This window comes from Tinamus guttatus, unplaced genomic scaffold (genome assembly GCF_059628265.1).
Source record: "Tinamus guttatus ecotype Peru unplaced genomic scaffold, ASM5962826v1 Tinamus_guttatus_pri_ptg000459l, whole genome shotgun sequence".
Taxonomy (NCBI): domain Eukaryota; kingdom Metazoa; phylum Chordata; class Aves; order Tinamiformes; family Tinamidae; genus Tinamus; species Tinamus guttatus.
Genome location: NW_028288993.1, coordinates 10,327,689 through 10,352,500, shown reverse-complemented (window position 1 = coordinate 10,352,500; position 24,812 = coordinate 10,327,689). Strand labels below are relative to the sequence as shown.

General features: G+C 56.5%; 3 protein-coding genes and 1 long non-coding RNA gene across 4 annotated transcripts in view; 3 read left to right on the top strand and 1 right to left on the bottom strand.

Annotated features, from left to right (window-relative positions):
* ABCB9 (ATP binding cassette subfamily B member 9) overlaps window positions 1–4,048 on the bottom strand; it is an 8,467-nt gene extending 4,419 nt beyond the window's left edge. The window contains exons 1-5 of the mRNA XM_088532534.1: window positions 3,379–4,048; window positions 2,642–2,756; window positions 2,116–2,246; window positions 1,025–1,230; window positions 683–880 (exon numbers count right to left, since the gene is read on the bottom strand). Of these exons, the coding sequence (XP_088388660.1) occupies window positions 683–880; window positions 1,025–1,230; window positions 2,116–2,246; window positions 2,642–2,756; window positions 3,379–3,979 (1,251 nt within the window). The 5' untranslated portion in view covers window positions 3,980–4,048. The remainder of the gene's footprint in view (window positions 1–682; window positions 881–1,024; window positions 1,231–2,115; window positions 2,247–2,641; window positions 2,757–3,378) is intronic.
* An 8,094-nt stretch (window positions 4,049–12,142) lies between these two features.
* OGFOD2 (2-oxoglutarate and iron dependent oxygenase domain containing 2) lies at window positions 12,143–17,240 on the top strand. The gene is made up of 7 exons (XM_088532533.1): window positions 12,143–12,265; window positions 12,341–12,397; window positions 13,056–13,166; window positions 14,225–14,324; window positions 15,376–15,500; window positions 15,994–16,251; window positions 16,933–17,240. The coding sequence occupies exons 1-7, from the start codon at window positions 12,143–12,145 to the stop codon at window positions 17,206–17,208; spliced, it is 1,050 nt and encodes a 349-aa protein (XP_088388659.1). The 3' UTR covers window positions 17,209–17,240.
* A 1,855-nt stretch (window positions 17,241–19,095) lies between these two features.
* On the top strand, window positions 19,096–21,684 carry ARL6IP4 (ARF like GTPase 6 interacting protein 4). Its single transcript, XM_088532231.1, has 5 exons — window positions 19,096–19,300; window positions 19,485–19,802; window positions 20,216–20,333; window positions 21,412–21,481; window positions 21,611–21,684. The coding sequence occupies exons 1-5, from the start codon at window positions 19,096–19,098 to the stop codon at window positions 21,665–21,667; spliced, it is 768 nt and encodes a 255-aa protein (XP_088388357.1). The 3' UTR covers window positions 21,668–21,684.
* A 933-nt stretch (window positions 21,685–22,617) lies between these two features.
* On the top strand, window positions 22,618–23,666 carry LOC148593117 (uncharacterized). The gene is made up of 2 exons (XR_015913817.1): window positions 22,618–22,706; window positions 23,151–23,666. It is a non-coding gene; the product is annotated as an uncharacterized LOC148593117 (long non-coding RNA).
* The last annotated feature ends 1,146 nt before the right edge of the window (window positions 23,667–24,812 follow it).

Genomic DNA, 24,812 nt, shown 5'->3' with positions numbered 1-24,812 from the left:
CCTCCAGGCCCTGCCTTTCCTCCGAGGAAGACTTTGCTAGGGCGGTGCTCAATCTGGCAGCATCTGCTTACATGAACCCCACGGGAGCTGTTTCTGATGGGTTTTGACTGCTTGAAATCAGCTGGATCTGCTCTGACCCAGTTCCCGCTGCTGCCTTCACTGGAAGCTCAGGAACAGCGTTAGAAATGCTCTAATTTTGCCTCCAAGCCTGACCAGCCCCAACCCTCCCACAGTCGTGCGAAGCTGTCCCAAGTCCCAAGCCTTCCAGCCGAAGCTGTTTATGTCCTGGGGCACAGGAGGAAGAGGGGAGCCTCGCACAAAGGCTTTGCGCAGCCGCAGTGCTGCGGGAGAAGTCGCAGAGCACCGACAAAAACGCAGTGTGCGGAGAAGCCCAGCAGCCTCCACCACCCTGGGCAGGCGGCTCTGCAGCCACTTCGCATCCAGAGCCACCAAGGAGGAGCTGGAAAAACGCACAATGCAGCAGTGCGGCGCACGGGGGTTCCCGTGACCTTGGGAGCTTCTCAGCTACCTTCTTGCTCACCTAGACGGACAGCTTGGTGGCACTGTGCAGCAGTGCCCAGAGGGGAGCAGAGCCTCTCATGAGCGGAAAGCCAAGGAAAGACAGGAGAAGCAGCCGCCCCGGGAGCGAGCGAGCCGTCCACGTGCGGCGCAGACCACCTACCCCACTGGACCACACGTAGTAGGTGTAGGCCAGGGCCTCCTTCTTGTTGAGCTTGTAGACTTGCTGCAGCTTCTGCCAGTACACGTCGGCCTCGGCCTCCTCGTTGGCGAAGCTGCGCACAGTTTTCATGGCCGAGATGGTCTCCTCGGCCGTGTTGTTGGCCTTGGCCAGGGCGCTCTGCACCTCCTTGGAAAGCTTCTGCGGGGAGCCAAGGGGAGGGAAAAGGGCTCAGACAAGGCTGGGGCAGAGTCAGGGTGAAGGCAAGGACGGAGCAGAGGCCACACTTGTCCATGCAAGGAGGCACAAGGCATCTCTGTGGTCCTGCTGGCTGCTCTCACCTACCTGGTAGTACTTGCCATAGACCTCGGACACCAGCATGATAATGGGGAAGCCCATGAAGGTGACGAGCGAGAGCTTCCAGGAGAGGCTGAACATGAAGAAGATCACGCCCGTGGCCTTCACCACGTTGCGCAGGAAGATGTTGATGTTCTGGGACACCAGGTCGCTCACGATGGTGGTGTCCGACGTCAGGCGGGAGATGACGTCCCCTGCAGGAAGGAGGGGGTCAGGGAAGTGCATGGACCCATCACCATGGCAGGACCTGGCCAAGTCACGTTCCCACCCATCCAGCTCCCTCAGCACCTGCTGCGGGTGTGAAGCAAAAACCCAAAGCGCTGCATGCACGAGGGACAGGAACCACAGCGATGGCCCTGCTCCGGGTCCCTGCGAGAGCCTGGGGCTGCTGCAGCAATGGGCACCTTCCCATGCTGGCCCCACATGAGCCCGGCAGAGCAAAAATAACATCCCTGGTGTCCTTGGCTACCAGGCCACCAGCGATTGCTAAATGCGGCAACAGCCTCCAGACTAAAAATACTGCTGGGAAGGAATGAAACAAAGGAAGAGCCGCATAGGGCTGGATGGGAGCTGCAAGTGCCCATGGCAGCTGTGTGGAGGTGGTGGGTGTGAGGCTTTCCAGAACCCAAGGGAGATGCTAGAAGGGGAAATGTTGGGATACACAGCCCTGAACATCTTGGCCTGGATGGCTGGGAATCAGGTCGCTCACTGGTGGTGTCCCCAGGGCAATGGGAGACCTGTGCCTCACAGAGCCGTGGCCACTCTAGCAGGCACTGATATTCTGTGCAAATTCAGTTCTCCCCCAAAATGCTTTATCTATACGGAAGCTCTTTTGCTGTGTCCTTCTGCATGCTTGCACTTAAAAACCCCTAAGAGTGCTTTTAAACCAGCTTCCCACTGTCAACTCTAGCTGGCCCCAATCTGCTGCTTGCTGGGTGGGTAAAAACCAAGAAGAAAAAAAGCACCATGTGTCCAGGACAAGTCAGCGGCTCAGAGGAGCCTTGGGATAAGCGTCTGGCAGGATGTGGGCAAAGAGGGCACGTGGGCATCACCGCCACCCGTGGCGGGGAGGCACCGACCTGTGCGGTTCTCATCGAAGAAGCTCATCTCCTGGGCCACCAATGACCTGAAGAGGCAGTTGCGAAGGCGGAGGTTCAGCCTGGCAAATATGAGCGTAAAAACGCCGCCCCGGATACCTGCGGCAAACGAGCTAATTGCAGATAAGAAACGTTATAGAGCAATGGCCACGAAACCCGCGCCTCCGCGACGCAACGCTGCCCCGGCACCGGCGCCACAGCAGCGCGGTGACACGGGGGGAACCCTCCCAAACCCCTTCGGCTGTCGCCAGCCCCTTGCACAGTGCCGGCTTGAAGCCCTGGAAGACATTCCTGCTGGTTTTGCCTGTTGGCAGCGTGGCTGCTGCCATCGCCGGCTCTGCCAGCACGGTGCAACCTTGCCCCGAGCATGGGAGATCGGCAGCTCCCGCTAGCAGGAGGCTCTGGACCCTTCTCCCTCCTGGAGCTTGGGAGCAGCCTCCCAGCTCTTTAGGGACCCTCTGTGAGCGAGATGGAGGTGCCCTCCGGATCAGAGCAGCCCCCTGGTTACCTGCCGATGGCCAGCAGCGACATGACGAGCACGGCGGTGGAGAAGCGGTCCATGCTCTTCTGCACCACGATGCCGTCGATGGCCACCCCGGTGTAGTAGGGCAGGAAGGTCTCTCCTGTGGCCAGGCACAGGGCGAGGGTCATGGAGGTGCCGCGCTCTCCTGGAGCCCTCCCTGGGTCCCTTCCTCAGGCTCCATGGAGCTGCCAGCCGCCTACACCTTCCCTGGCCACGGCTCTGCACACCGCAATGGCCCAGGGCCAACCCTGTCCCTCCCTGCCACAGAGATATCGGCCCTGGGGCGACACGTGCCAGGAGGCCCAGCCAGCACGTGCGCAGAGGCTGAGCTTTGCACCGCATTTCTGCCCCCTCTGCATATTTCCTTTGCATTTCCCCCGACTGCATTTTTCATCCCCACCGCATTTTCCCATCGCATTCTTGCCTCTGCTACATTTTTACCCTCCCATTTTTTTTCCATTTAATTCCCCCAACACTGCATTTTTCCATTGCATTCTCACCCCACGCTGCATTTTTTACCTGCCTCCCATCCATTTTTCCATCGCACCTCCTATTCCCACTGCATTTTCCACCCACCCAACAGTATTTCCCCTTGCATTCCCACCCCAGCCCATGCAGCACTTGCCAACTAGCCCAGCCACAGGAGCACCCCAGGGATGCCCCCACTGCAGCTCCGCATCCCCCCAACCCCATTGAGGTGCACAGCATCCCCCCAGGCTCACCTAGGGCGGCCACGAGGAGGAAGAAGGAGGCCACCCCCAGGAAGAAGGCGTCGGGCTTGGTGTAAGCGAGCAGCTTGTGGATGGTGGGTCCCGCGGCCTCCTCGCGCTTCTGGTGCGCCGAGCCGCCCTCACAGCTCTCCTCGGCACGCGACTCGGAGCCCAGCGCCTCGCGGGAGGACGTCACCGACGCCAGCAGCTGCCACAGCCCCAAGGTGGCCGCCAGCGCCACGTAGGTCCAGGCAAAGAGCCCCCAGAACCAGGGGTCGCGGATGGTCCTGCGCACCTCGGCGTAGAGCAGCAGCTTCACCAGCATGTAGATGCCCATGAGGAGGCAGACGATGGCGATGAAGGCCCGCGAGGCGCGCAGGCGCCGGGGGCCGTAGGCCGTGTTGGTGGCCACGCCGATGGCGGCGCCCAGCAGCACGCAGCCGCGGTACAGGCAGCCGCCCCACACGTCGAGCAGCGAGTTGAAGATGTTGAAGTGCCGCAGGTCCTCGAGCAGGGCCCGGCCGCCGCGGCCGTGCGCGTAGAGCAGCGTCGTCACCGCCACGTCGGCCCCGCTCAGCACCAGCGTGCCGGCCACCGCCTTCCAGGCCCGCATGCTGCCAACGGGGCCCAGGCGTCCCCTGGACACTCCTAGTGCAAGGATGGAGCCTCCATGTCCACTTCTTCCTGCAGGAAAGAAAGCAGAGGTGAGGAGAGATGCTCCCCAATGTCCAGGGCCTGGGATTGATGCGAGAAGACGACGTGGGAGGAGGACGGCTGGGTGGGATGTCGAGCACTGGTGGGAGATTTAAGCACTGCTTGCTGAGTGCGCTCCCCTCTGGAGCTGGATCCCGCCGGGATGCATCGCTGGAATGACACATCCACATGGTCCCATATTGCTGCTTTAAACTTGTCCTCCTCCCTGCTTTCCCGAGGATGCTGCTGAAATGGAGCACTTGGTGGTGGTGGGGGGGAGGGAGGTAATTATTATTATTACTCTATCAAAGCACAGCACCAGCAGCAAGTGAAACGGGCGGTGGGGACCCGAGGCCACGTCCGAGGGCCTCCCGCCCCCGGGCACGGGGAGCGGAGGAGGCTCCGCGCCGGGCGCAAGGGAAGGGAGGAAGAAGAGGAGGAGGAGGAGCAGGCGGCGGCCAGGGCTCCGCGCCAGCCCCGGCTGCGGAGGCGCAGGGCTCAGCCCGGCCGCAGGGAGCCGGGCACGGGCGGTGGCACCGGCGCTGCCGTCGGGGCGGCGGTGGGGGCTGCGAAACGGGGCTGCGGGCTCCGCAAAGGGGAAGGGCCCGAGGGTGCCCAGGCGGCCGCGGTCCCCCCACCTCCACCCCCGGTTACCGGAGCGGCCCCGCGCAGGCCCGGCAGCCCCGTGCCGGGGATTAGACAGCAGATTAGAGCGGTTGGCGCGTGGGTAACGGCTCCCGCCGCCGCCGCCCCCCAAGGCCGGGCAGTGCGAGCGCGACACGGCCCCTACCTGCCCGCTCCGCCCCGGTGCCGGCCCCGGTACCGATGCCACTCGCTGCGGCGCGTCCCGGTCCCGAGGCGGGGCCACCCCGGCGCAAGGTCGCCAGGGGGCGGGGCCTGCGGGCGCCCCGCCCCCCTCGGCAGCCGCGGCCCCGCCCCTTCCCCCGCCGCAGCGGAGCCTCCCGCCCCCCGGCGCGGAGCGAGACCCCCCCGAGGAAGCTCCGCACGCGGCGGGACTGGGGACGCGGCCCGTTTATTTCTGCAGCGCTCGAGCAAAGGAGCGGGGTACAGAGCTTGGAGACACAGCGGTGACCCCGAGCCCCATCCCGCTCCCCAGCTCCGCGTCCGCTCCTCCCCGCGGCGGGATTCGGGACTTCCCGGCTCTCCCGAGATGCAGCCTCAAAAATCCCTTGTTTAAGGTGCCGCCGTGCAGCTCCCGCGGCCCCGGAGCAGGCAAGCGTGGGATGTTGGAGCTTGCCCGCTCCCGGAGAGGTTGGGATGTGCTATGGAAGGAGCTGGCTGCTTCCCCTGCTGCCATCGCCACCAAACGCCCCTTTCTGCCCCGGGCTGTATTTTTTATGATGCCCTCTCCCGAGGCAGCGCCCCAGCTGCTGCCAGGATGCTCCAGCCCTGTCTCGCAGCCAAGGGCAAACAAGGTCCAGCCTCTGCTTCTCATCTGCGCCCTGGTCCCCGCACAGGCCCCGGTGACTCCTCGGGGCAGGATCCACCCTGCGTCAAGGCAGAGAGTTCGGCAACACTCGGGCTCCTGCTGCCAAAGCGTAAACAAGGGTCACGCCACTCCTCTGCCTTGTACAGATGGTCCAAGGGCAAAGCCGGACTGGGAAGGGACTGAGCAGACTGAACATCCTCGTGTGAACCCCTCCTTCCTTCCTCGCCAGGCAGTGCGTGCCCTGGACTCCAGCCACAGACCTCGGGGACAGTTCATGCTACTGGCACCAGCCCTACAGGGTCCCCTGAGCTAACTGGTTGTCTTCGCTGTGGACACGGCTCTGCTCGGGCGGCAGGACCGTCTCAATTTGAAATGACACAAACTGGCCCTTCTTCAGCTTCTTCAGGGAAGTGGCAGCGTTGCTCCCAAACACGGTGTCCTCCACTTTGAAGGGAAGAGTGGGCAGGGCCCGGCTTTTCCTTTTCACGCTCTTTCGCTCCTGCTTGAAAGCTGCGGTCATGTTGGCAATCACCTGTAAAGCAGATTGCTCGGGTTGGGCCTGGAGATGCTGCTTAGAAAGCAGTTGGCCCCTGTCCCATGCGAGCTCAGCTACCGAGAGCCCCACGGCGACAGAGCCGTGGGGCAGCCGAGCCCGGCAGGACGTTGTGCAACCAGCCAGGAGAGCCGCTGCCAGCTCGGGCACAGGAGGGACTAGACAAGGTCCGTCCTTGTCCCATTCTCACCAGGAGCACGTGAGACCTTACACAGCAAGAGATCTCACGTAAGGAAACCACAAGACGAGTGCTCAGGAGACCTGTTCGCTCTCCATCGGTAGAGGGCAGAAGGGGATCTTGGCTGGAGTTACGCTGGGCAGAGGGAAGCTTTTAATTTCTCTTGTTAATTATAGCTCCTGCTATGGCCATGGACCACCAGCAGGTGAGGGATGGATGCCAGAGAAGAAGGGACAGGACGGGATGCTTCGGCACTGCCCCATGCACTTCTTGCTGCCCAATGCCACCCTGTGTATCTCCTTTTCGTGAAAGGGGAATCTCAGGGAGTGAGCTTGAGCTGCCAAGAGAAGCTGGGAATAGATCCCACGTGTTCAGCTTCCACCTGCCCACCTGCCTTTCCTACAAAAGTCCAGGTGAGCTCAGAGAGGACCTTGAATCAAAGAAGTGACGGAGCAAACAAAGGCACTTGAGCCTTGTCTAGCACTTTTTGGCATGCAGCTCTCCCAGCATTTTATAAGGGACATCAAGGTCATTTTTCAAGTCAGGAAATCAAGATACAGAGAGACAAAATAATGTGCCCAAGGTCACCCAGCACAGCAAAGGCACAGCCAGGAAGTGGATGCTGCTTTCTGAACCCAGCACTGTACCACAAGGCTGCTGGTCTTCCTTGTAACTCCAACGTCCCCAGCTCCTCTCCTCCCATCCTGGAGTAGGGTTATGTTTAACAGTTCTTATTACAGGGTAGGTTCCAAAGGTTTTTTTTTTTTTTTTTTTTTTTTGTCCCTGCCTATGAAAGGACTGATCTGAGCTGCAGATTACAAGGGAAAATCCTGGGCAGGCTGAGACACAGCTCTCATTAGCCTTGGCGAGGGCAGCTAATGCCCGGGATTTCCTCACCCAGTCCTGAGCTGCAGCACCCCCAGCTTCCCGAGGGAACCTTGTGGTGCCTGCTCAGTGCTGGGGAGGGCCAGGCCAAATTCCTGCTGCCCTTGGTACATATGGACACATCACTGCCCACCTCTCAAGTCAGAGTGGTGGCATCTCAGGCACCGCTCGACTGGCTGCTCCCTCCCTCTTCCCCAGCCAGATGAGCACCGTGGGCGTCCGCAGCGCGAGGCCTCCCTCACACCCTCCACTTGCACCCGTGGGTTGAGCCCATCAGTCACCTTCCATGTCCAGAGGAGAGACACCTGCGAGATGGTCCCGCTCCATCTGGACAGATGGGGCCAAGGGCCATCTCTGTGTGCATGAGCAGCATGTGTCTTCACATGGCACTTGTACGGTCAAATCTGTCCTGGTGCACCCTGCTGCAAGGGACACTGTGGGGAGCTCAGAGGCCGACAAAATGATCTTGAAGCACTGCAAGACTTACAATTTCCTTCACTGCGTTCTGCTGCTCCTGCACTGCGGCTGTGAACGGTGGGAGGCTGTCTGTCTTAGTGGAGCCGGCTCCCTGTTCTTTAGAGTTCTTAACAAAATCCAGCTGCAATGTACAGATAACTGAGTGTTATTTGTCTGGGTGTTACTTTGGACAGTGACAAACCCCCTCCACAAGTCCCCTTTATCAAGAAGTTACCTCAGACGACAAGCACACGTATCGGTTGAACATGAGGAAGAAGGGGGTGTACTTTGTGACAGAGTTCACCGAGGTGCGGAAGTCGAAGAGCACGGGATCGAGGTGGGCATCCCATTCACCGGGCTTCTCGTTCACCACGTTGCAGATGGAGGATCTGAGCAGCTCAGTGCTGCGGTCATCCAGGGCAGTGCAGTCTGCGGGCTCTGCAGGGGTGAGGATCTGTGAGATGTTCCAGCGCTCACACAAATGCCGGCTGACCTGCAAAGGCAGGGGGTTATGCCCACCCAAGAGCAAGGTGGGTCTGCACCACCACAGCAGTCAGCTAAGAGCCTCCCCGGCACAGGAGCAGCACGGTGCAGGCCCAGGGGAGGCTGCCCAGCAGTGAGCTTCACTGGCAGTCATGAAGAACAGGTTTGGGAACCCATCTTCTAAGTGCCTTAAACTACATGCTCTGGCGCTGACAGGATCTGGCATCGGGAACAGCTAGAAACACCAGGTCACAACTGAAACTCTTGTATCTACCTACTACAGGTCCCTGAATGATGTTAAGTAGACAGGTAGTCAGTCGGAGGCAGCTAGGTTACCTTATTTAATGTACTTGGTTAAAGCAAGTTGACTCAATATCACTTATAATGAAAGCCACTGAGCAGAAATTCTCCTGAAGGCCTGAGAAGGCTACAGGAATGGGAGGAAGGTCTGGGCGTACACCAAGCTCTGCAGGAATGTCAGAGCCTGACAAAAGGTTTTGCAACAGCTATCTCTGTTTGGGGCTTTCCACAGTGCTGGGAAGCCAGGCTAATGCAGGGCAGGGCAGCAAGCTCACTGGCATCACCTCTCAGGACCCTTTCCTGCAGGGGAAGGGCTGCTCTGGAGGTGTGACTTGCACTACAGAACCACAGCTTCCAAATCCCTAACAGTGAAATCCCTTGCAGTGAAAGCACTGGCAAGTCACCCCCTGCTTGTGACAGGGCAGGGAGGAGGTGGCATCAGCCTGTGGCACCCTGTGCCCGGCGTGCTGTGGCTCTGTCTTTGGGACCCCCTGCCTAAAAGAAAATGCTGCAAGCCCCATGGCTTTTCCCTGCACCATCCCATGCCTGACTTACCTCCTCACAGAAGTCCCAGCCCTGACTGGTGTAAATGTTCTTGGATGCTCCAAACCTGAACAACAAGAGGACACACGGCCACATGTCATCAGTCTCAGGGCAAAGTCAGAAGAGTTCATGCCCCATGGAAAAGGGGATGAAAAAGGACAGGGGCCCTCCAAGAGAGCTCAGTGCTAAAGAGACAGGCATTACCTCAGTCTTTCTCCCCACCTCTAAAAAATAGAGGGTAACAGATTCTTTCCAGATACTTTGTGAAGGGCAGCCAAGAGGCATTGCAGACTTCCCTGTAGCTCTTTCAGGGAATCATCTTGTGGACATAGAGTATTTCTGCATCACATGTCCCAAGATCCCTGTCTTTCTGCAGAGATACAATACAATGAGTGACAAAAGAGCCCACCTGTAAAAAATCGTAGCCAGGGCTTTAGCTGCTGCTAAGGGATCTTTCTTCTGCAGAGGAACAGCTTCAGTCCACTTGGTGAAGTAGTCAGTCACAATGAGGATGTGTGTGTTGCTCTGGCTTGTCTCAGGGAAAGGTCCTACAAAACAATTACCAAGAAAAATCAATGCCACTCTGTAATATCACCCAAACAAGGAAAGTAATAACCCAGACCAGCAAAATGATCACTGCGAAAAGGTAAACAACTGCAATCCTGCTCTGTAATGTCATTTGACAGGTACATTTCCATGGCATTTGTCAGCAAAAAAGCATGCGTCACCGTCCCAATCTGGGCAGTGATGCACACCCACGACTCCTGCTGTGCACAGGGAGGATACAGAGCCAATCGTGCGGATGAGGCTGCACCTCAGCAGGCTGCTAAGGCCCCCTCGGCGCTTCCCTGTCACAGATGGAGGCAGTTTTTGCTCCCAGGTGCTTCTGAGGGCCGGCGAGCCCATTTGCCAGCCGTAAGCACCCACCGTGGATGTCTAATCCCAGCACCTCCCAGGGGAATTCCACTTTGACAGGCTTTGCTTTCCGCGCTACATTCTTGTTGTGCTCTGCATTTTGGCACGTTTCACACATTTTGATCTGGAAGAGAGAGAGGAAAAAAAAAAGAAAAAAAAAGATGCATTAAAAGACTTAAAATATGCTGACAAATTCTGTCAGGTTCAGCCTGGATGGGATGAACAAGGCAGTACATCAGAGCTCCTTCCCTGCAACCAGTAAGAACAGAGGGAAATAAGAAAAATGGGACAGAACACAATAGACTGACAAAGTTCACCTCTGTCAAAACTCACCTGACAGCTTTCTCTGACACAATAGCATTTTTTTTTCTTCCAATGTGGCCTACAGCTAAGACATTACACATCCTGCTCTTTGGTAAACATTTGGTTTATTTTAACACTCAAACTGTGAGCTAACAAGAGTAGGGAGCTCTGGGAAAGGCTAAATTACCTAAAGGAAAGGGAACACGCCACAGGAGGGGAAATATCAAGAGATTAAGAGGTTAAAAAGCAGTCATTACTAGACCCTGTGGACTAAGTTCTGAACTCACTGAACCTAATAATTTTAACACAGAAGGAAGTATAAAGGTGAAATTTATTGCTGATAAAAAAGGGAAGTGTGATCACACAAGGAAGATAAGAACATGACAAAGATCAATTTTATGACAAAAAAAAAAGTGACATGTTTGAGGAACAAACTCTGGGACACTGCAGGGGCGGGGGAGGCTCGGAGCATGCAAGGTACCCACAGGCAACACAGCAGGTGAGGCAGAAGCAGCCAGAGAAGGTGGAAACACCAAGCTCCTCCTGCCCTGCAACTGTCCAGGAAAGTGAGAAGCTCTGGCAGGAATCCAGCGTGTCCAGAGCTAGACCCAGTCACGCTCATCTGGAACAAGCCCACGCTCCGCAGCTGGCCCAGCCTGCCCTGCATGAGCAGACCTACCTGCGCAGGATTCCTGACGCTCACGAGAAAGTCACCGCAGCTCTCCAGCTGCCTCGGGCCGTCGCAGCAGGTTCACCTGCAGTTGCGCAGCGCGTGGCTTCGAAGCAACAGGCACTAGACGCCACATCCTCCCTGCACGAGGGCTCTTCTAGCTGCTCATCCAGGACTGCTGCCTGAGCATCCCGGGAAACGCCTCTCGCCTGGATGCTCCAGACTTACCCAGTCCACGACATCCTTCACGATCCCCAGCCAGTAGTAGCGACTCTGAATCTTGTGCACGGTCTTCTTCTGGCCCAGGTGGTTCCCGATCTCGGTGAAGTGGCTCTCCAGGAAGACCTGCCGCCTCCGCTCGGGATCCACGATCACCTCGCGCTTCTCCTCCTTCTTGGGCCCCACGTAGTAGAGGCAGCCGCCTGCAGAGGGGAGCGGGTTGTCAGCCGGGCACTGCTCCAGGCTGGAGACCTGGGAGGTTCATCCAGAGCCATGCGCTCCCCTGGGCACTTTGGCTATGCAGGGGGGCCCTTTTCCACAGCGGGAAAAATGGCCAGGAGACAACAAGAGGGGAGGGTTCCCTGGCGTCTCCTGTAGCACCCGGAGAAGCAGCTACATGGGATTATTCCCGGATAAACCCAAGGGCCTCCTTTCCGTGCCCGGGGGGCAGCCAGAGCCCTCCGGTACCATAAGGTCACCCCGACGGCCTCCCACCACCCATGGCAGCGCGTCAGGGTGCCGCGCGAGTGTCCCCGTCCACTCCCGCCGCCGTCCCCACCGTCGACGACGAATTTCTGTGCGTAGCGCTTGAGGTTCTTTCTCTTGATGGAGCAGAAGCCCGGCGGGAAGCAGCCCTCGGCCAGCAGCCGGTAGATGTCCTCGAACTTGCTGCTGGGGCCGCCCGCCTCGGCCGCCACCACCTCCTCCTCGGCCACCTGCAGCGCCGAGTCCATGGCCGGGACCGGAGCCCGGGCCGGAACCGGGACCGGCCGCGTCCCGCCTCCCGCGCGCGGCCCCGCGCTGCAGCCGCTGGACGGCGCGCGCGCCCGCGGCCCGGGAGGAGCGTCTCCCAGGGAGCGTCTGCAAATAACCCGCCGCCGCCGCACCGGGCAGGCTCTGCCGCCTCGCTGTGCCGCCTGGCGCTCCCTCCCGGCCGCAGGGCCTCCTTGGTGACGCCCTGGAAGTTAAACCACCCTCGAACCGAGAAAAAAAGCACAAAAATGGCAGGAAAGGGACACGTTTCTTGCCTCCCCTCCCTTCGTTTTCTCGCCCCCTGAGGAATTTGCCGACGGCCCCTCGCTGGCGCCGGCACGCCCGGAGGTGACGCGCGGCCGCCCGGCGGGAGCCATGTCCGCGGCGCGGCCGTTCCTGTCCTGCGCCTGCTTCTTCTCGGACAACGTGTTCGTGGGGCGCTACGGGCTGCACGTGCGGTACCGCGACGAGCAGCAGCTGCGCCGCGAGCACGGGCGGGTAACGGCGGCAGCGGCGGCGGCGCGGGGGGCCCGGGGCCGCGGCGCCCTCCGCTGAACCGCGCTCTGGTTGCAGGCGCTGCGGGAGCGCGGCTGCCGGAGCGCGCGGGACTTCGAGGAGCTGCTGCGGGAGGTAACGGCGGCCGCGGCGGGGGGGGAAGCGGCGGCGGAAGCGGCGGCCGCGCGCCATTTTACCTCAGGGCCCGGGGCCGCCGCCCTGACACAAACCCCGCGTTGGAGGGAGAGCAGAGACCGATCCCGCTCCCCTTTCCCCATTTTTTTTTCCCCCTAGGGAATATTAAACCTCACAGGGGTTTATGAAACATGCACGAGCCAGCTGTTGCTACAGCTGTTTCCTCTGGCTGACACATCAGCCCGTGCCTGCCCCACTCAGTAGCAATCGTGCCCTGACAAGCTTCGTCTCCCTTCTGGCTTCATGGTGGGCAGGGTTATAGGGCCAGAACAGAAGCCAGGCTCTTGCAGCATAAGTTGGCAGTTCAGAGGGGTTCAAACCCTCACAGCTCCCTTTGACACCCATCCAGGGAAAGCCTTCAGAGTCATTTTTTGAGAAAATCGTGGTGGGAAGGTGTCTTGAATCCCTCTTAGGCAGCTGACTTTGCAGAGCTTTATTATACATGTCTTGACTACAGAAAAGCAAAGGCACCCAAGCTCTGTCCCTTGGAGGTGCCCTGAACAACAAAGTGGCATAAATCACTGAGGAAATTCCTGGAATTGTTTTAGATGCTACCAGCCTTTGCTTATCTAATGAGATGTCCTGTTATTTATTCCAGATTGAGGCAGAAGTGCAGAGAAGAAAACAATTAATTCATCAGTCAGCGGAACGGAAAGCCATCATTTCACAGTGTTACAAACCCAAGCACCCAGACGTGTACATTCTGCAGGTAGACAGTATCCATGGGCTCTGTTTTGCACCCAGGGAATTGCTAGAAAGTTTGTTTTGGCAATAGGAAGTCCCTGTGCTCCTCAGGATCCTTCAAAATTCTGCAGCTGAACTGATCGAAAAGCAAAACGACTGTCACAATCACAGAATGCTTAGGGTTGGAAGGGACCTCTAGAGATCATCTAGTCCAACCCCGCTGCTCCAGAAGGGGCACCTAGAGCACATGGCACAGGGTGGCATCCAGGCAGGGACACAGCTTAGCATAATCTCCAGGCAAGATTCAGCCTGCTTTACAGCTACATAAGAGTAATTATTTATTAAAGCTGCCCCAGCGCCTAGTACTGGGCTCAAAATACCATTGGTTCTTTAGGTCTGAAGCCTCATCTCAGCAAACAGAGTGTGTGGAGTCTATGAGCTGCCAACAGAAATCAGCATTTAGTGGCTTAACATAGACCAGTTCCTGGCTACCAGCTGCAGGCTGCTTGCAGGTGTTCCCCCCAGGCCAACACAAGCCCTCCTTGTTGTGGGCTGCTCTGATTTGAATTTCCTTGTGTTTGCAAGACCAAAGCCTTCCCAGCTGGGTAATTAGCACAGATCAGCAGTGTGCAGGCAGGTTCTCACACCCTCTGCTCCATGATGCTCCAGCAGCAAGTTCTGCTGTTGCCTGCCGAACTCTTGTGGGGAGGCATTCACAGCAGAGCCTAATCACCACTGTGCCTGTGCCATGGCAAAGTGCTGCCTCTAGTAAGCATGAGTCTGCATTTACCTGCATATTATGTGTCCATAATATGAGCCAGGCTCTTTTCCTCATTATGCCAAGGATAAATCTGGCCAGTAATACTTAGAAACACCCATGAAACACAGGAAAACAAAATCAAAAAACCTGCAAAAAGTAACAATAATTCTGCCTTTCTTGTCATATAAATAACAACTGTGACCTTGGTCGCTGGGCTCTTCATAGCTTCCCATGACTGGAAGTCTGTTTTCTTACTGGGTTTTAAAAGCCTGCATGAGCTAATTGTTTTTCTGTCTATTTTTATCATCCTCCTCTGATGCAAGGATTCGTTCCTGGCCCCGAAGTTTCTAGAAATAGTGAGATACTGCACATCACCAGATGCTCATCTCGATGGCCTCCTACGCTACACAGAGTCCTTCCCAGGTAAAGGAAACAACCCATCAGCAGCAGAGAACTTCCAGTGTGACACTGAAACTTCAGTGGTGACAGCTATTTCCAACCCCTGTCCTCAATATCCGAGTTCTGATACACAACCAAAACAATCAGGGTGTTATTTGCTGCCTGATGAAAGTCTCTGGAGAGACAGTAGTGTGTAGCAGCTACACTCTGGATGAGATCATGTTTTCTGCTCTTCCAGCCCCAACCTGCTGATGTCTCACCAGAGACAGCTACCTGAGTTCACAAGGGAGGCAACTGGAGGAACTTCATTAGCCCGGAGACTTGGTTTTCCCCAAGTGCATTACTGTTTCAGATAGTCCCTTTTGGTTAGAGCTGGAATATTTTCAGTCTACATTTCAGTCTTCTAAAATTTTCCATTTTCCTGGTAGCATCCATGAAGCTCTTTCCCCTACAAGAACCACTATAAATGTAGAGGGGAAGCTGCCTCAAAGGTGCCTCCTTTTCTCAAGGCAACAAGGTGCATTTTTTCAGGGCTCCTGGTGGTTATTTATCCAGGGGACAGTTGCCAGGCACGCAGTTTTTTCATGTTCCTATAACATTAATACCGAGCACTCTCTCCTCCCCATAGAGACCTTTGGGGCCCTACCCTAAAAGGCCACACACACAACACAGTCCTCAAGAAAAGTTGTTCCTGGGCAAGTGAATCCCATCCCCTAAAAGACCTTGACTCCCATTCATCCACAAGGCTGACCTTGGACTGCTGGGGATGAGCTGTTGATGCAGTATGACTCCTCCAGAGCTCATAGACCCTCTTGAGGCATTTCCTTGGCACCTACTGCAGGCATTTAAATCAGTGCCAGGTTTTCTGACTGGTTGAGAAAGCCAGGAAACAAAGGGCCTGTATAGACACGCAGATGTATCCCAGAACCTGTCCCACAAATGGTGCCTGACCACAAGGTGATGCACATGGGTGCTGCATTCTCACTGCTGTCACCATCTACTTACACATTGTGGCAGCCAGGTGCTTTTCTTCCTGTTGTTCTCCCCACCATCAGCATCTCCCTTCTCCTGACAGATAAGCGGATCTGTCGGCTCCCGGTGTTCACAGAGGAATTCTGCCAAGCCTTTGTTGATGAGCTGGAGAACTTTGAGCAGTCGGACATGCCTAAAGGCAGGCCCAACACCATGAATAACTATGGGGTAGGACTCACTGGCTCTTGTTCTTTGGTGGAAGTGTTCCTTAGCAGATGCTGTTTAGCTCTTTGCTTCACATGCTTTTCCCTTCCAAAACAAGTGAAACTGTACTCAAATTATGCATGACTTATAGCATCCTTCCGAGTGAAAGGGCTGAGGGAATGTTTATGACCTATCCAGAGACAAAAGGACAAGGCAAACAGGGGAAGGGGAGCTGATAGAGTAAAGAGCACCCTGTACTTAAGCAATACCCTTTTAAATCCAGGACTCTATTTTTACATGAACATTCAACTTTTGATCTTTCTCACTATTCACCATTATTTTCCACCTTTATCCTCATTCCTTTGTGTGTAGCTGGAGCCTTTGCTCTTCAGGTATTTTTGTCTGAGCAAGTAGCAGAGTTGAAGAATAAAACACAGCTCTGCAGCAGCTCTGCTGTTACAGCAGATGTGACCTAGGTGATGGTCAGATGTTCCCACCTCCTCTCTCTTTGGGACAGGTTTTGCTAAATGAACTTGGGATGGATGAAACTTTCATCACACCCCTGCGTGAAAAGTACCTGCGTCCCATAACAGCCCTGCTGTATCCCGACCTGGGGGGGGCCTGTCTGGACAGCCACAAAGCCTTTGTGGTCAAGTACTCACTACATGAAGATCTGGATTTGAGCTCTCATTATGACAATGCAGAAGTCACCTTAAATGTCTCACTGGGAAAAGACTTCACGGAAGGCAACTTGTACTTTGGGGAATTCCACCAGGTACTCAGCATCTTCCTAATGTGCACCCCAATCCTGTTCCCCTGACACTCTGCCCTACTTTAGACCTATAACTGCTTCAGGAAGCAGCTCTATTAGAAGGAGTGTTATTCATTAGAACTCTTAGAATTAGGACAGTTAGGAGTTTTTTTTGTTTTTTGTTTTTTTTTTTCCCTCTTCAACTGTGGTTTAGGTTTCCGTCTAGAGAAGTCTGTAGATAGAATGAATGGGGAGGGAGCTACCAGAAAGAAAAGTTAGTCAACTTCTGGCTAATCTAAAGACAACAACAACAAATTCACTTCTGACAGTCGAAAGTCACTCTCTTCCTTTCTAAATGCAGGAGTTATACACGAGCCTTTTCTCCTGCAGCAAAAGCTCTCAATAGTTAACTGCAGCCAATTCAAAGAGGTGCTATAGACAACTATCACAGCAGAAACTGGAATGAAAGAAACCAACCCATTTTTCCACAGATAAAACAATGAGCAGGGAGTTTCAACGAAAGAGAAGCTATTTAAATCTATGGCCCCTATTCCCAGGGGAATCCAGACAAGAGAGGGTAATAACACCAATACACCAGTAAACCAGCTTCTTTGACTGAAATTCTGTTTAAATTCCCTCTGGACCCAGTACTGGCTATGTCTTACGTACAGTCAGTTGTACTGAGCCATTTCCTTCCTTTTCCAGGATCCCAGCCCTGTACCAAAGTACCTTGAGATCGAACACGTGAGGACCCAAGGGCTGCTGCACCGAGGAGGGCACATCCACGGGGCACTTCCCATCGCCTCCGGCGAACGCTGGAACCTCATTATTTGGATGAGATCCTCTGCCATCCGCAACAAGCTTTGCCCCATGTGCAACAAGAAACCTGAGCTGGTGGAAGCAGAGGGATTTGGAGATGGGTTCACCGAGACCCTCGAAGATGAAACACCCGAGACTGTGAATCTCTGTTCCTTGTGGTAGCGGGACATGGCTTCTCCACACCAAGATGCTGCTTTCCAACCTCTGGGCACACGAATGGCCTCTGAGGGACACTTCAGTCACGCAGCAAGTAGCAGCACCTGGGAGAACACCACAAACCCGATCCTGCTGGAGGTCAGGAAGCTGCTGCTTGGCCACCGAAGCGCTGGTACTTGGGCCAGCCTGGGCTTGCCCCCAGCCTTAGGCCCTGGAGAATGTTTGGGAGATGTAAAAAGCCTTAACACTTCGATTCAGTGTGTCAATATGTGTAAATTATTTCGGGTACACAAGAAAGACCAAAGCTGCTTGGCCCTTGTGAAGGCCAATAGCAGCATTTTGGATTCCTCTGTAAATGGAAGAGTCCTACAATAAAGTCCTACAATTACCTCCTCTCCCACCTGGAGGGTCCCGTTCCCTCCCAGGTGAGAGGGAAGAGCCTTTTACTGCTATGGAGTGAGGAGGTTGCTGGGGCTTTACCTAGTCCCAGCTCAGAAACACTTGCCAAGAGCAATGCAGGGAGAGCTGATCCCCGAGGGCGGGAGAGCACCTCACAAGGGCTCTACCAGCTCCTTCTGAGCAGACGTTCTGGAGATACCGTGAAGCTCAACAAGCAGAAATCAGCCCAAGAGGCAGCTCCCAGAGCTCGGTGCCCATGGCACAGCCATCCCGAGGAAGGCAAGAGCACAAAACCTGAGCCGAGATGATTCATTCCCTGCATCCAGGTGCCCAGACAGGCGGCCACACAAATAACCCCTCAGTGTGGGCGCAGGAGGCCCGTGACACCCGAGTTTGGCACCTGGATGCCTCGGTGACCAACAGCATTAACAAGCTCACGTGGTCCCTCACCAGTGAGCGGAGGGCATCAAATCAGCTGCAGGTGGAAGAGCCTCTTATTGACAAAACAAATTAAAGACAGCGGATATCTTTCCACTTGGCTTCTGCATTTGGCTCCATAGAAAATTATCTGTGTGTAGTCGATACACACACAGTCCCCTGCATTTCTAGGGGCTTTTAAAAGATTTACTTACTCAACACCAACAACTAGGGTGCAAGGACTGGGCATAGTCAATAGCTTTGAAAGGCCGAGCGTGAGCAGCACCAATATAACTATCGCATAACAAATATCCGGTACGTGGTGCTGAACCCGCAGCAGCACCGAGGGCAGATGCTTTTTCCCCACTTTCCCTATCAGGAAAAAACATTCACAGAATTTCTCAGCACAAAACGTCAGCACTGCCTGCTTGCTGGAAGGGCACCCAAGGAATATAAAAAATATTCAGTTACCGGCCGACAGACATCACTGTAAGCCACCTCTCGCCTGGCACCCGCGCGCAGCAGAGGCCACGAGCGGCTCCGCAGGCCGAGACCGAAATCTCCCCTTTTCGCTTAAAAACGGAGCCAAGAGGAGGCGCGGGGAGCCCCGGAACCAGCGTGCGCCGCCGCTGTTGCCGTCCCGCCCGACGGCCGGAAGTGGGGAGGCGGACGCGGAAGCAGCAGGTCCCCTCGGTGCCGCAGGGGCCGGCGCGGCCGTTACCGGCGGGACCGGGCGGCGCGGGGGCGGCCGGGGCGGGACGCGCATGCGCGCGGCAGCGGCGGCACCGCGGGGCGGGCCCGGTGGGGGCGGAGCTCTTAAAGGGGCCGCTGACCCCTTCTTAAAGGGCCAGCGCGCTCTTGAGCGGCTCTTAAAGGGCCAGCACACCCCGCGCCACGGAGGCCGCCAGCTCCTGCCAGGCCGGGAGCGCGACTCCCCGCTGGCGTTGGAGCCTCGAGGCCTTCACCCCCGTGTCCTCGTCCCCCAGTGCTGCTTATTTTTTAATTATTATTTTTTTTTCCAGGTTCGTTATCAGTTGGTGGCGAGGAGCCCGCGGGCCGGCGGCTCCCTAGGGCGCCATGGGGCACGGCCGGGCCCGGCAGCGCTCCCGGAGCAGGAGCAGGAGCCGCGGCGGCTCACGGCGGCGGCGGGAGAGGAAGGAGCCGAGGAGGAAGAGGAGGAGGGGGAGGAGCAGCAGCGGGGACTCGGCCCGGGGCAGCCGCTCGCCTGCCAGGACGCGGAGCTCCGGGTCCCGCCGGCGCCGGCCCAGCTCGGCCCGGGAAGGTGGGAACCACCTGCGAGGGCACCGGGGAGGAGAGAAGGAGGGTTGGTGTCACCCTGGCACCGGTGGGTTGCGTTGAGGGCACCTTTGAGGACATTTAGGGGCTTCGTTCCCCAATAAGAGGTTGGCAGAGCGGGAAGTGTTGGAGAGCAGCGGCGTTCCCATCCTCTGGCTTATCTGCTGCAGGGAGGAAGAAGGATGGAAAGGCCAAAAGGAAGAGGAAGGCGAGCACGTCGTCTTCGGCCTCCTCTTCCTCTTCCAGCTCGTCCTCATCCTTGACATCCTCCAGCTCCTCTTCTGATGACTCCAGTGACAGTGATGCCAAAGCCAAGAAGAGGCGGCACACCAAAAAGAAGCAGAAAGACAAAAAGAAGAAAAGGATAAAAAAGAAGCAGAAAAAGGAGCCCAAGGAGAGGGCTCGGGAGGAGCGAGCCGAGCCGGAGGCGCTGCCAGGCCCCTCGCTGGAGCAGTGGCAGAAGGAGGCGCTGGGGGACTCCGGGCCGGGTAAACCTGCAGGTCCCTCCCGCCTGCGCTGGGGCAGAAAAGTGTCACCCATGTCACCATGTGCGGGGTCCCACAAGGTTTCTGGGGTGGCAGAGCTGCATACAGAGGGACACCCCTGACTCCCCTCCCTCCTACGTCCCGTGGCCTTCTGCAAGTCACATTTGCAGATTAACACACACTTAGCTCTAGTTTATAAATGGGAGCGAAGAGGCCCCACAGAAGTGCCTGGTTGGCAGTAACAAACCGGCAGCGCTGGTGCCCCCTGCGAGGCCGCGGCGCCCGCGCTGCTCTGCCCCGTTTATCTTCCTCGCGGCTCCTCGGGCACCGCTGTGGCCGTGGAGGTGGCTGTGGCTGTGCCCCTTGGGCTGGCACTGGTCCCACGAGCTTGGTTCTTACTAATGGCCTTGTTCCAGTTTTGACAGACGAGCAGAAGTCCCGAATCAAGGCCATGAAGCCCATGACGAAGGAAGAGTGGGACGCGAGGCAGAGCGTCATACGGAGAGTTGTGGATCCCGAAACAGGCAGAACCAGGTACGAGCCATGGGGGCAGAGACCAGTGCCGGCTCGGAGGCAGCTTGTCCATCCCCATCCCCATCAGGTGGGAGAATCCCATAGGATGTGGGTCAGCATCCACCAGGCCACTGTGATCCAGAAAGTCTGGAGCTGGCATGAACGATCCCTTTGGCTTTGCTGAGGTTCCTCAGCAGGGCACGCGCAGCACCCGCTGCTCCTGCTGCGGAGGAGCCACCGGGTGAAGGGAGCCCCGGCAGCCCCGCGTGTGAGTGGCTGGGGACAGACATGTCCCTGGGGGGGGTCACAAACAGCAGAACTGAGGTTAGTTTTGCTGCCAACTAGGAATGACCCAGTTTTTAGTAAACTGCATCTTCCCGGCGAGGGAAAAACATTGCGCCAAAGAGACTTGGCTGTGACAAGGCCAGCCTTAAAATAGCCAGCGGCCTGTGGCGCTGGGGAGGCAGGTGGCCAAGGTCGCTGCCCCACGGCGCGGGCACCACGCGCGGGTGATTAAAGCCCCGTTGCCTCTGCTCGGAGGTGTGAGCTGCCCCCGGTGCTCCAGGCTGCCTCCCATTCCCCAGAAGCTCTGCAGCTTCCTCGGCAGCCAGGACCAGACCTGAACTCAGTTAAAAATAGTTATTATTTTTCGGTAGGGTTTGGTAGGCTGTGCTGGCCAGCAAAGCCCCTGCAGCACGCCGGGAGATGCTTTTATCATGGGTATTTCCTCCTTAGCTGCACTGGCATTAATCCCAGCAGCCTAATTAGAAGGCTAATGGGAAAGCCTAAGGTGCTAGTTAAGCTTCATTGGGCCAAAAAATTAAACACCCAGTGCAGCTGCAGGGCATGGGCAGTCAGGGAACTTGCAGGGAGTCACCTCAATGTGTCAGCCCAGGGGCTGCTGATGTATCCACAGCAGTGCTGGAGTGGCTCAGGATTGGGTGGTTGGTTGGATTTTGGTTTCCAGCCCCGTTTCCCCACGGTGCCCAAGGAGGGGTGGCAGCAGCAGCCAGGAGGAGCTGGGGGCAGCGCGTTCTGTGGCGGGGAAACCGCAGCCGACGCTGGCGTGAGCCCTCAGGGCCCCGCGTGCCTCTTCCAGGCTCATTAAGGGAGACGGAGAAGTGCTGGAAGAAATCGTCAGCAAGGAGCGGCACAAGGAGATCAACAAGGTAGGCCGGGGGCGGCGGTGAAACCCCGGGGCTGCGGTGCCCAGGGCCCCGGTCCTGCCTCCCGGGGGGACGTGCGGTGCGGGGCGGCTCTGCCGGCCACGAGCGAGCGCCTGTCCCGTCCCCTCGCAGCAGGCCACCCGCGGGGACGGGCTGGCCTTCCAGGCGCGCACCGGGATGCTGCAGTGACGGCGCCGGCCCCGTCCAGCCTGTGGGACGCTGACGGCTTCCTCCGTGCCACCGCGCGGGGCGCGTGCAGGACAGCACCCTGCCCGCGGGCAGCCTCCATCCGCCCCGTAAGTTACCCACGGGGAGGAGAGACATCAGCAGCTCCTCTCCCTCCACGCTCGGCCGCTGGTGCCCGTCCTGCGGGCGGGACGTGCGCGGGGCAGCGGATGGAACACGGAGCCGGCCGCTGCGTCCGCTCTCCTGGGCCTGCTGGATCTGCCCTTCCCGCACGTGCCCTGCAGCCATGGCAGCCCTGTGGCCACTATTATTTCTCCCCTCCGTCTGGGAAAATGGTAAGCCTGGAAAATGTTATAAAAAAGGAGGAAAGGTGGTGGTTAAAGGTGAAGTGCATCCTGCAGGACTGGCCTGCATGGAGCATCTCCCGGGTCTCTTCGTTGCTTTGGCTCCATTAAACCATCTCCTGCTCGTGCCTGGCGTTCTGTGACTTTCTGGCGTCTCCCCAATAAGCAGACAGAGAGCAGCCTTCCCAAGTCTTTAATCGGTGCAGGCACACGCACAACGACAGTGACACAAAGCACACGCAGGCGCGGGGACGATGCACGAACAGCGAGGAGGAGGAGGAGGAGGAAGGCGCGCGGAGGGTCCGTCACACACAGGCGCAGTGGCCACACGGTGCAGGACACGGCCCGCAGCTCCCTCCACCCCTCGGGGACCCCAAAAGCAGTTTTTTTTATAAACAAATGATAACTAACATCATAGAATATAAAACGGACGGTCACGGATCTCAAGAGGCAGAGGGTGCCGAGGGCAGGAAGGGACCATAAGGCTTCTAGCACTAGGAGGAGCCGCAGCGGCCGGCGGCGCTACCTGAAGGGGCTGCTGCAGCGCCCGGCCCGCGCGTCGGACGCTGTAAACATTTTTGGTATTTGAATTTTGCCTCCTCTGACGGGGCGAGCAAATCCAGGAAAAACAATGTGATGCGAATGCACAAGGGCCGTTTTGTTCCGCTTTGGAAAAGGCTTTAAAGAGACAGCGTCAGGTAAGAATTCTCGCTTGATCTTTTAATTAATAAAGCAGCTTTATGTATTCAAAAAAAAAAAAAACTGAGTTCCGTAGAGGAATTTGATTCCCATATAAATAACTGGAAAAAAAATAATGAAACAAAACCAACAACCCCAAACCAGCACTGCCAGCGGCCGCCCTGCCGGCTACCCAGACACCAGCCGTACAGAGGGGTATGAGAAACTTTTAATAGTCTTTCAGTTCAGAGCAAACAAGTTATTTGTAACAAAGATAAACTAGGTCTTTGACCTGACAGTGCCCCTTCAGCACGGGTGGATGTACATTCATGTCGCCCTCACCGTGTCCGGCCGCTCCTCGCGCGCTCAGAAAGGCAGCGCGTCGCGTGCATCGCTCTCCCCAGCGCGTCGGAACGAACGGGTTACAAACACAAGGAGTTGAACTATTGCTATTGTTCTTCGAGTGCGTGGTACGTTGATCTTTGCTTCGGGTAGGTGAGTGCCAGGTGGCTGAAGAGAGACTGATGGAGACTGGGATGGACCAAAGAGGTGGAGAAACCCCCCGGGCATCTTCCTGCTGACTACACCCACGTCACCTGGTTTATTGCAGCGATAAAGGTCCTGCTCTACAGTTGCTTCTCCGTGTTGGATTGTACAATGGCAACAGACCGGGGCGCAAAGAAGGGGCCTGGGGAAGCTTCAAGGAGCTCAACAGAGGATGCAGATGGAGGTGCTGTGATTGTCAGGCTGACTGGTTAGTATCTGCCGAAACACGGAGTGATGGAGAGGTGAGAGTAATATTGCACTTCTGCATTCAGTGACAGTTACATTAAACTTGGTCCATAAAATAATTGCTTTGTACATAATGCCTGAAACAAAAAAAGCTACATTTTTAAATATTAATAAACCCTGAAGGTTCCAGTCCCTCCAGACATCTTTTTCCTCTACATAAAATAAATAACTTTCAATTTATATATCCACTTTATGTTGAACATTTACATTCGCCCGTTTTGTTTTACACTATCTACACATAAGAAAATGTGAACATCCGTCTCATCAGCACTGGAAAATGTGCAGATCACACCTTGCTGCGGACTCTTCTTTCAGAGGAAGGTTGAATTTTGTGAAGGCCATATCCAAATTTGCAGAAATTACTTCGTGACGTGGTTGGGTGACTCTGTGGGACGGATTGTGGCTTGACCTCCTACTCCGATGGCAAGTGCTCAATCCAGCGTTTGACTAGTAGAAAGCTGGGACAATTCCCCTTGGTTCTGAACCCAGAAAGCTCTGGCTATACATTCAAAGAGAGCTAAGCTGAGCTGGCACAAAGGGAAGTTGGTTTTCAGTAAGGAAAATCCTCGGGTGCGTTTTGGAATCGGATAATTACTCAAGTGGCCAAGTCACCGCTGGGCTGCTGGAGCTGGGAGCCGCTGTGGCCTCGAGCTGACGGACACGTGAGCCCTGTCCGCGGCGTCCGGGAGATCCCGCCGGGGCCGGGAGCGGAGCGGCGCTCACAGTGCTGCCCGTCTCGGTGCAGCCGCCCGCGCTCCGCAGCCAAGCGGGTAATAAAACCAAGCAGCCGGTCTAAAAAATCTGTTATAAACAAGATCCTCCTAAGTAGAAAGTGGTATAAAGACAGGATCCTGTGCCAGAGGAAAGCACTACGTCGGGCAGCTCGGTAGGACTAGAAAATCTTCACGGACACAGGCGGGCTGGAGTCTGCAACATCCCTGGACCTCCAGGGTGGACGATCCCGAGCCCTGGAAGCCACGTGCGGGACGGGCAGCGGGCCCAGCACCGGGATCCGGGAGCTCTCCGGGAAGCGCCGGCTCTCGGCTCCCGCCCCAGCCCGGCCCTGACCGCCAGCTCGGGCACAGCCGCTGCAAACGCGCCAGGAAAACTGAGATTTGGCCTTTTCTTAAGCTTGCCCGACTGCTGCCTTGCCTCCTTACAGTCTCCTTACTGCTGGAAAAACTTCTGCACAGAAAATTTATATATTTTATATATATATGTGTATATATATACTACATATATGTGTGTGTATATATGTATACATATACACGCTCTGGCTTAGCAATATTTCATTGTCATGCACTACAAAGGTAGGTGCAGCTACATGAGATGGT